The sequence below is a fragment of the Vespula pensylvanica genome, chromosome 1 (genome assembly GCF_014466175.1).
Source record: "Vespula pensylvanica isolate Volc-1 chromosome 1, ASM1446617v1, whole genome shotgun sequence".
Lineage (NCBI taxonomy): Eukaryota > Metazoa > Arthropoda > Insecta > Hymenoptera > Vespidae > Vespula > Vespula pensylvanica.
The window spans coordinates 16,475,165-16,486,526 of record NC_057685.1 but is presented as its reverse complement, the minus strand read 5'-3'; the positions used below and the strand labels follow the sequence as shown (position 1 = coordinate 16,486,526).

At 32.4% G+C, this 11,362-nt stretch overlaps 1 protein-coding gene across 1 annotated transcript; it reads right to left on the bottom strand.

The window, feature by feature from the left end:
• Positions 1-991: 991 nt before the first annotated feature.
• On the bottom strand, positions 992-4,654 carry LOC122629902 (ralA-binding protein 1). Its single transcript, XM_043813778.1, has 9 exons — positions 4,493-4,654; positions 4,160-4,298; positions 3,526-3,776; positions 3,143-3,404; positions 2,887-3,067; positions 2,487-2,801; positions 2,037-2,397; positions 1,693-1,946; positions 992-1,597 (listed from the first exon to the last, which is right to left on the bottom strand). The coding sequence occupies exons 1-9, from the start codon at positions 4,575-4,577 to the stop codon at positions 1,496-1,498; spliced, it is 1,950 nt and encodes a 649-aa protein (XP_043669713.1). The 5' UTR covers positions 4,578-4,654; the 3' UTR covers positions 992-1,495.
• Positions 4,655-11,362: the final 6,708 nt, after the last annotated feature.

Sequence of the window (11,362 nt, the reverse complement as noted above, 5' to 3'; positions counted from 1 at the left end):
GATAATTTCGAAACATTACAATTTTAAATTGAAATTATTATAAGTTTCTTTTACATTACGATCTTTGTAATGTTAAATAAATTTATTATTGTTTAATTATTAGTTTTTTATATTCCACGCACATTCAAAATTGTTTAAATAATTGTAAAATTATCGAAAGTATTAATTTCTAAGCTTTGGCGTTCGGAAAAGGAGAGCCGCGATACTCACTCGTCGGAGTACAAAAGGAAACTAACTCGACAAAAGTCAAAGTAAACAAAAGTCGTGTATGTTATATTGCACAAGGCCGATGATTCCGAGATTAGAACTCTTAAGTATCGAAATTTTTAATTACAATTATTTTAAGTTTCTCTTGCGTTACGATCTTTGTAATGTTAAATAAATTTATTATTATTTAAATATTAGTTTTTTATATTTCGTATACATTAAAAATTATTTAAATAATCGTAAGATTATGTTAAGTATTAATGTCTAAGCTTTCGTGTTTAGAAAGATAAAGGTTGGGATATAAAAGAAAACTAATTCGGTTTTCGTAAAAGTTAATAAAAGTTATATTTCTATTAAATTTATTCTATCCGAGATCATTTAATCTGAAGCTTAGAAAAAGAGTAAATGAAGAAGAGAAAAGGAAAAGAAAAAAAAAGAATGATCTCTGTAAGATATTGAAACAGCAGCCCGTCCAAAGGCCCATACTCGAGAATCCCTCCCAAGGATCTCATCTCAAAGAAACTAGAGTAATTAATTTAGGACAGTTAATTTAGAATAATTGTTTAAACTATTATATGCAATTTTTTATGTTTTTTTTTCGCATTCCAACGTGTAAGTATCGAAGCTCTTTCCTTCTACGCGTGAGGACTTTAAAGTTAATACTTTCGATTATTTAAAAATCATAAAACCAGATATGAACATGAAATGAAAAAAATACTTTTCTATTAACAATTGTAAGTATAATACATATGACAGATAAAATACAAAGTAATTTCAATCATTACTTTTATTTTAAATATTTGCTTTTACATTTATTTTCATTTCTTCCATAACATTACATAATACTTGTACAGCGAATCATAAGAGATAAATAAATTAATTCAAAAACAAAGTATCTGTAATTAGATTTTAATCATTTCTTGTATATTTATTAAAAATTGAAAGTTCAATATATTTGATTATATGCAATCCTTTCTATTCTATTGATAATCAGTCATTCTTTACTGGAATGATATCATCATAATTAAACACGATTATAAGACATTCTGTGCAATAATAGAATAATGTATTTTCAAACTGTAAAATACTGAAGGGTCATAGTGGAGAATATAAAGCATGTACTCTCTTACTGTTTTGAAGAATAATAGAATATAGACTTATGAGGAGTATAGGAATTATAACATGTTATAAACTATATATTCTTTTTTTTGTGCAAAACGTAATATTCATTCAAATATTTTTGTCATGTAATCATTATAACACTAAGGAACCAGTTATGGTTTTAAGGTCAAGTTTTTGCCATTAGTTGATGAATTGCTATTTGGACACGCAATTCGACACAAGCATCCTTTTCTTCAATAATGCTACGTATTAAAGTTGTCATTTTTTTCTATTAAATAAAATTAAATAAATTGCACTTAGTTGAAATAGAATAAAATAAATAAAAATAATTTGTAATAAAAAAGGATATGTTATGAAAAATACCTCTAATAATTGATTTTCTTTGGCTAATTGTATCATAGCTGTTATTTCAGCTTCATTTGGAGAATGAACTCTTTCTTTTGGTTTTGGTTTTTTATCTGGCTCTCGTTCTGTTATCATAAGAAGCATTTCTTTGAGTCGTTTAATCTCACTTTTTTCTTGAGTAATACGAGATTTTAATAATGCTTGCATATCTAATAACTCTTCATAAATTAAACTTTCTCTTAATTTAGCTATAGCATCCTCTGCTTCAGATTCTATAATTAGCACTTTTATTAAATCTCTTATAATATCTAAATATATTGTAATTATACAAAATTGTTTAAAAAATAATATATTTAATATACCAGTGTTATCTCCTTTAGATTCTTGTTCTTTATTTTGAATCATAGTAGATGATTCGGCAGAATCTACCACGTCTAATTCTTGCGAATTTATTTTTCGTTCATTTTGTATAATACTCGTATTCGATCCTGTACAAGTTGGACACTTATCCTTAATTTCTTCTACATTGTGCTGCAGATTATTTTTTTTTACAATCGAGTTAGATGATTTCGGTCCCTCCACTTTTAAATATCCAGTTTCTTTTTCAATAACTTTTGATTTTTGTAAATTTGGATCTATGGAATTCTCATCACTTGATTTTACTTCTTCATCCAAACTTTTTTGTGCTGTGCCTTCAAGTTTCTGAACTGTTTTATACTTTCTCTATCGATATATTTGATAATAAGTAAAAGTTAAATCCTTCTTTATTATAACTACTTTTAAACAATTTACTTTTAATCGTAAAATTTTACCTTTAATTGCGTTATCATACGTTGTACTTCCCATAATTCTTCTTCTTTTGATTTTGTGACAAAACCTGCATTCATTTGCATATGAATTTGTGACAACAATGATTCCTGCTTGGCTAACTCAGCAGCTATACTTTCTACAGTTTCTGGTAAATTCGTACTACCAGACGAAAGTGGTGGAATGTACTTTTTTAATTGTACATCAGGAAAAAGCGCTTTGCAGTGAAAAAGTAAGGCAGATAGTAACCTGTGACTCATTTGTAAAACCGGACTTAATGTCATGGATATTGTCTGGGCATTCATTTTAGTAGTTTTTTCCTAAAATAGAATCAACTGTTTAGTCTTTTAATAATTATTCTATTTATATAGATCTATTAAAGTTGTGAATTGTCATATAACATACACGGGCTGCAACATGATCTAAATGTAGAGTGACCCATGCAAGAAGAGTTCTATTGCATTTTGGTAATTGATGTGTTAACTGTAGCAGTTGCGACTCCCGTTGAGCAATTTCTTTTGTTGATGCAGCTTGTTCAAATCTTGATATTGTCTCACTATTCTCTAAAACAGGTTCTGGCAATTCTCTGCATCGCCATTATGTGAGTTTTGGGATATCGGAACTTGAAACAATATGTAAAATAAAATTTTGAAATACAAACCTAAGAAAAAGTACCAATAAGCTTGTAGCTACCGTAGGTTCAAACTCTGCTATATTTACAGTCTCTCGCTGATTATAAAGTTTTTTTAAATTTTGTATTTTAGATTTCACTCCAGGGATTTTATACAGGCATTCTATATTCATACCATGTTCTTCAACATAGTCAATGCAATCGCGTACAACTAATGGTAATTCTATTCCATCATGACATCGGCTTCTTTCAACTGCAAGACTTAAAGTGACTCCAAAAATCGGTTGCTCCTCTAATACAAACGAAATATATATATCAATTTTTTATTGATATTACTTGACATATTTTAAACAAAGATAACAATTAATATAATAAATAAAATAAAACATAATAATTAAAAAGACATATTTTACCGCCAATATCTAAACCTTCTTCGCCAGCATGTTTTCCTTTCTTTCTATCTTTTAACTTTTGCTTAGATTTGTCTTTATCTTTGTCTTTACGTTTATCCTTCTCTGCATCTTTATCGTCTTTGTCTTTCTTTTTTTTATCTTTCTCCTTTTCAACATCTTTTTCCTTTGCCTCCTTCTCTCTGGATTTTTCACGTTTTTCTTTCTTTGAAGGAAATTTAAAAGCTTTGGTTTTTTTTGATTTTGAAGGACTTCTATGAAACATATTAAATATAACCTAATAGAAGCAATATTTGATATGGAAAAAAATTGTATTATGCTCGTGCATATAGAATTAAAACTCTAATAATGAAGTACACATTTACAACACAGATTAGAACTAATATAAAAAATAATATTAAATCGCAAAAACTTGAGATCAAATTATTTTCCATTTTGAAATGATCCAACAAAGTTGACAGTGAAACAAACTGCTTAGTCAAATGATATGATTTGAGATGATAGTTAAAATCTAATTATCATAAATGTGATAATGGTAAGAAATTAGTACCGTACAAATGTATAACATGTACACGCAATTATATGATATTTATCATTTATAGGAATAATGAATAAACTACAGTAATGACAAAATTACTTTGTTTCCTGATCCTCGTCTGGTGAACTTTCACCTTCTAATGTGGCATAGCCCCTGTCCTTACGATCTTTTTTCTCTTTGCGTTTACCACCGAGGAGCTCCTTTTTCGAATGTTTCTCGTGACCACCTTCGTCGCTAACTGAAATCGAAAAGAAATATGTAGATTGATCGATATTTTACATATTAAAGACATTTTGAGAGATGAAAGACGTAGAACGTTATGTAAAATGATTATTTGGAATCAGTAATTGGATCAAATGACAGATACATAACCTCTTCGTACTCTTCGTACAAAAGTCTCACATTATTAATGTCATGATTTTTATTACGTACAATCACTCTCGTTACTTTTCTTGGCTGATTCCGAGGCGTACAATCCTGGAAATTCTTTTTCAACATCAGGACTTTCGAAGTCCATCCTTTTCTGTCCGTTTGACACTTCGCTCGAACGTACACGCGATACTCGAGAATACTCGAATTTTATTCGAGCGAGAACTATCGATACGATCGATCGAATTATTATTCAAATTAAATTTCTTTTCGTCAAAGACTAATTTATAATATCTATACCACATATAGTTGCATAGATATGAGTATATCTTTAAATTGAATCGTTAAAAATATTTAAAAAAGCATTAATTCTTTTTTAAATCCGATAAAACTTTAATTTTTTTCTTCGACAGTGCATAAAAGTCTTAAATACTTTTTACATGTACAAACCTTTCCTCGAAATGGAAAACGAAAATCGCGTTCATCCAACTTTTTAAATGCTTGTTAGATTGTTACGAATGATGAGAAAGAGTCCAGAAGAAAGATCGAGCGAATAGTACCAATAAAAGTTTGCCTCTGGAAAAACTACGATTCGATTTTCTTTAACGAGCTCAGCTTGTCTTGGCCATAAACGAAAAGTATTTTCTCTCGTGTTTATATCTTGAAGAAAGGCTACGAAAGTATACTGGGTAGTAGTATATAAACGTTCTTGTCAGTGGATATCTAACTTATTATACACTGCTAATGACGCGATATATCACGATTATGGGACTGTTTCTTGCTGGAATTAATTCCCTTTGGAAGGTCGTTTGTTTCAAGGCAATGTTTTCTAAAGATTAATCATAAGTTTTAGGCATTTAGCAATAATTTTCCCAAGAAATTTTCCATGTTATACGAAATAATTAATATCGTTATATCGTATGTTGCATTTTCGAGATTTTCTTTATAATACAGTAAAATCGAAACGAAAAACCTAATGAGAGAAATTGAAAATTGATATCACCAAGATGATTGTCCCATTAACTGATACGCCCATTAAAGAAAAACAAAAAGAAAAAGAAGAAGAAGAAGAAGAAGTAAAGTTAAAAAAAAAAAAAGAGAGAAAGAACTAGAGGTATTGTAAAGTTTCGTAGTAAAGTTTCCAGTAAGCTTCCTCGTGAAATTTAATTACATCTTAAATTCAGATACAACCTGGACATGAGTCTAGCGCCCGAAAGTATCTTTAATATTGCGATAACGTTTTTACGTGCACGGCCTATGCAGTATCCTTTTAAGAAACCGACCATAAATTTTGAGGTATCCGTAAAATGATTATAAACGGCCGAAGTTACTCTTAACGGTATACTGACATTGATTTAACGTAGATTTTACGAGTTTAACGATGAACCGAAAGTTTATATGTATTTTTGTGAAAAGTCTTGAGCAAAGCTCTTTTTCGAAACGCATCGTTTCATCAATGGTATCCGATTTTTAACGCTTTCACTTTATCCTATTGCAAAATATTATACTATCTCTAAATATTATTATACTATCTAAATGCTATTAAAAACAAAAAAGGAAGAAACAAGAAAAGAAATAAACGATAATAATCGTTTATAATGATGATTTTATCTATAAGAAATATCGTGAAGCTCGTTTGAGAACGTCCAAGAACCGATATCAACACGATTAGTCTTACCTTTATTTCATTCTTCGAGTGCAACGATTAAAATAGGCGCATTTGTTCGAGAAGAGAATAATGCTAAAATCAATAAGCCGTAAGAGGATTAAAGAAGTATCGATGAAGACTTCTCAAACTTTCGACGCGTAATCTCTTTATCCTTCTTATCTTCCTTTCGCCTAAATCTTCGATAACTATATTAAAAAATCAAGGAAAAAGTATATTCCTTTTACTTTTACCTTTTTTCTTTTTGAACTAACATTTTTTTAAATTAACATAAAATACGTCTTATACGTTTTATTTACTTTCGAATTCAATCGAAAATATCCGTTCTAAATGGATCGCAGAAATTCTAAAAATTTTGTTCTCGTATATTCAAGATTCTCTGAGATCTCGCCACACGAATGGTCGGTTGTGCTGACATGCAATTTAAATCGGCTCCGTTTACAAGACTACGAAACACATCTTGTAGCCGTAAGTAGGATCAACCAGGCACGTGTCTACTTGGATGTCTTTCAGAATACGCATAGGACAGATGATATTTTTCAATCCGAGAAATGTCGTTCCAATGGCGATTCCATTGGTTTCACTCGAATGAAAAGAAGGAAGGTCCATCTACGAGATCCGTAACAGGTACTAAATCGAATATGCGTAATGGTGTGTGTGTGTGTGTGTGTATGTGTGTGTTATAAAATTCATGTGATCGCATGTAAAACGCATGTGATCTCAATGATGATAAGAACGTAACCATTTAAAAATAAATTCTATTCGAAGTATTCTGAATATATTTATGAATACGGCTAAAAGAAACTAACTATAAGAATCGATTTACCTTTTCTTTGCAGTTTCAACAGATTTTCTCTCTTTTTATCTTCTGCGTCATCCTGTTTCCCTGAGAAATTTATTTTCGTTCGTATGTAACTCATTCCGAATTTCGATTTCAACACGCGCCACTGAGCGGAAAGAATTTATGTCTGTGTATCGTTTAGAACTGTACACAGCGAAAAATAGGTATGCTGACTGCTCAGAGAGAGAAAAAGAGAAAGAGAGAGAAGGGATGAGATGGAGGGAGAGGAAGGAAGGGAAAGGAAAATAGAGGGGAAAAGCCTTAAATCAAAAAGAAGTATCCCTTTTCCGATTGGTCACTATTTTTCTCTTTCTCTCTTTCTCTCTCCCTCTTTTCCTTTCCCTCTTTTTCTCTTTTCCTCTATTTCTCCCCCCCCCCTCTCTCTCTCTTTCCTTCTCTCTCTTGTGTCCGGTCTGCGGAAGGAAAGAAAGGAAGGTCTGCCGAACGATAAATTCAGCTTTAAAAGTGAGAAAAAGGGCGCTGCTGGACGGTCGTTGCTTTTCGCAACGCCCGGAAATTCGACGGTGCGCCGAAGCACGAGAAGTCGATTTGCCTTCACTGATGACCGATTGTTTTCTCGGCGCAAAAACGCAACCCGTTTGTTATTCCGCGACAAAAAAATCGCGAGTTAACTTCACCAGAAAGTTTCTACTACTTTTCTTGCATTCTAGCCGGAATTTTCAATACTTTCAAGAGTTGAAAAACTCTTTCGGAAGAAGTTTCGTTCTCCTTCCTACGTCATAAAAGAAATAGGAAATTATATTATTGAAAATTAATGCAGCAAAAGCTTTGTATGTAAAAAAAAATCGTTCAAGTACGAGCACGCTATCAGGGAACTTCGAAACAAATGCATTTTCTAAGTAAACATGCATGTACATGTGTGTGTGTGTGTGTGTGTGTGTGTGGATTTTACTTGCTTTTCAACTTAAAAAAAAAAAAAAACAGAAAAAGATTTGGAAAAAATAGAAAAAAAGAAAGCGGACGCGCTAATAAAGCCTTGGAATATTCGAGCACGCGTGCACCGAAATGAAATCCTTCTCTTTTCGAGCATCGAGATTTTATTTCAATCTCCCCAAATGTAGCAAGACACTGTAACAGTATTTATAATAATTAACACGCTCACGCGTCGCTGTCGCGACAACAAAGATTGCGGTATAATATTCAATTATAATTCAGTCTGAGATTCGATTATTGCTATTTTATTCAACAACATATTTCTTCTTTTTTTTTCTTTTTGTTCTTTTTGTTTCTGTTCTCCTTCCTTTTTCTTCCTCTTCCAATTCGCAGCTCTTCGTTTTTCTCTTTCTTTCTTGCGCTCTCTCTCTCTTTCTCTTTCTCTCTCTCGCTCTTTCGCTCTCTCGCTCTCTCGCTCTCGCTCTTTCTTCGCACACACGTACGCTGAATGAAATTCTGAGAGGGGTTCTCTTTTTTCTTTTTTTTTTTGTTTCAGAAGAGACGGCAACGATTATTTCAAATAGATTACCGTAAGAGTTATGTATGTATGTATACATATATATATATATATTTTTAATTTTTTTAATTTTTTATATATGTCTATATACGTACGAGCTGTTTTATATCTGTATCCCCCTTTTTTGTCTCTAATATATACATATATATATATACACATATACATATATAGTTTGTTACAAGGCACAGGTAGCTTACACACTTATACTCTCTACCATCTTTTCCCATTTACTCGCGCTATTTCAGAGTTACACTTTCTGTTGCATCGAACAACACATCGAGCGTACATACTCACGCATACCTATAGCTTTTGTCTTCGTTTGAGACCCCGTTAAGACTGTCTTTTCCTCTTGATCTTAATTTTCTTCTCATTGGAAAATTCATGGACGAAAAGAGGACACGAATTGAATAATACATTGAAAAGAAAAAAATATCTTGGAAGAATTCTTGAAAGATATGATTAAAAAAAAAAAAAAAAGAAAAAAGGAAAAAAAAAAAGAGAGAAAGAAATCAAAAAAAGGCAAAAAGAAAACTATCGTTCGATATATCGATAACAATTGGTTCGTTTATATCGTTCGCCAAAATAGCTTCTATCTTCTCTTACCATTACAAGTCCATCGTTATTAATGCTCACGATCGAGGAATCGATACTTAACGAGAATGCCGATACTCGGTACGTCGGTTTAACGCAATTGCACAATTCGCGAGGCGCATTATGCAGCGAACGTTCGTGCTCGCGAGAACGATCATAATCGGAGTGCGTCGTTTCGAAACGCGGCCGATGGCTTTTATGGTCTATCGGTAAATCGAGCCGGTTGACAATGACGGTGGAACACTAATGGTGCTCGCTAAAATAGGAAAACGATCGCAAGCCGTTGAAAATCGTGAATCGAACGTTGATGTTCGTTCGATTTGGATCTCTTTTCTCTGTTTCTCTGTCTCTCTCTATTTTTCTTTTTTTTTTCTTTCCTTTATTTGAGAACTCTCCAACGTCCTCGTTTATTTTATTATTTTTCAACCCGACGAAACCGACCGATTTCATTATCTAACTATAACGATAGTAAATTATATCATAACAATAGACTATTAATCATATTAATAAAAAGCAAACATGAAAAACAGTTCAATTCATTATCCTCCAATCGTGTACCGTGAAAAGTCGAAGGAAATAATATGCCTTACTATTTCTTTCTCTGTTTTCCTATTTCTCTATTCTCTCTCTCTTTCTTTCTTTCTCTCTCTCTTTCTCTCTCATTTTCTCTCTTGCACACATATACACAATACACACGCTTCCATTCATTCTTTCATCGCTCTCTATACATCATTGCCCCGCGGTCCTGTCGCGTGTTACGTGCGTAATGCATTCCAACAGAATAGTGTCGCTCGCACGCATACGCAAGGATGCACGTACACTCGCCAAATATATCATGTAATACGTGTATACGATATTAACATATATCCTATATACTATATGTATGTATATATTTATATTTATATGTATATATATATATATATATGTATATATTTACACTCGTACGTCTTTATCGCGTACGTACGTACACCTATACGTTCTTTCGATTCTTTTCCTTTTTTATTTTTATCTTCGGGAGATGGAATTGGGTATGAGTAACAGAGAAAAGACAGAAAAGTTGCATAAGCAACGCGATTGATTCTTTTCTCCTCTTTTTCTCTCGGATCGTTTCGAAAAATCTTCTTGTCGTTTTACCATGGATATAGGACGAAGAATGACGAGGGATTTATATATGTATGTATGTATGTATATATGTATGTATGTATGTACGTATTTATGTATGTATGTACGTATGTATCTTCGTCGGTTCTGTGTACCTGTATGTGTTTATACATGTATCTATATATGTATCTATCTATATATATATGGGTATATATGTATCGTTCGAAGCGAAAAGGGCGCGATGGGGAGGAGAAGGGGCGAGGAGAAAAAAGAGGGAAATGGTGATGCATGTCTACGATGATTCGATAAAAAGGTTCGATTGCTCGTCGAGGGATGATTGTCCCTTGATTGAAAACGTCCTCGATTCTGGGTGGAGGGTACGCAAAGGAGAAACGAAGGGAGAACTTATCCCGTACATTTCGTCCCCATATGCCAAAGGATCGCTACGTATGTACGTATTATACAGCATCCCTCGTTTTTAATCTATCGACTATGGACCACCACCTAGAAGCCACGCTCTTACGATTGTTAAGGGTGCCTCGTTGATATCGTATTTGTACGTAGACACGCGCGTTAGGGGATGAGAAACAGAAGGGTGGCTTGTAGTAAGGGATAGCGACTTGGGATAAGTATTCGACGGGAATGCGTCGATTATTTTACGACCTTGTTTTTATTCTTTTTTCTTTTTCTTTCCTTTTTTCTTTTTTTTTTCCTTTTTTCTTTTCCTTTTTTTTTTCTTTTGGATACGAGCGATTGAGATGATGGTAATGGGATTTCTCTCGATCACTCATTTTTTTTCAAGGGGTAGGATTGTATGGCAGGCATGTCAAAGTATTAGGCTCATGAAACTTCTTTGAATAATTAAAAGATATGTTGACTGCACGTATACAATTTCACGTATTAAATTTGCAATTTGTGTGTATGTGTGTTTTTTTATACATCATATATAAATTTTATGAGAAAGAAATGGATGAAAAATTTGGAAACTGCAACAGATGCTACTCAACCTGTTAGTCCAAATTAGTTTACTTTATTCGCGGAACGAAATGGATTTGACATGCCTGTTTTTTCACGATATTAGGTACGAAAAGATTGTCGTTATTTAGTTTTGGATAGGAATAATTTAACAATTTTTGATCTAGCTAAAGAAGACGTTATTTGAGGAGTTTATGAATCATGTTTCCTCTTACGAAACTTTTAATATATAATTATTAAGTTATAATATCCATTTCGTGTTTCCTTCAATGTTTGTATAGGGTCACG

Excerpts from the sequence above, each read along its gene's own strand:
- LOC122629902 (XM_043813778.1), bottom strand. The coding sequence starts at position 4,577 with ATGGACTTCGAAAGTCCTGATGTTGAAAAAGAATTTCCAGGATTGTAC. Across the intron at positions 3,777-4,159 it reads GACGAGGATCAGGAAACAAA|AAGTCCTTCAAAATCAAAAA; the intron begins GTAATTTTGTCA and ends TATGTTTCATAG. Across the intron at positions 3,405-3,525 it reads AGAAGGTTTAGATATTGGCG|AGGAGCAACCGATTTTTGGA; the intron begins GTAAAATATGTC and ends CGTTTGTATTAG.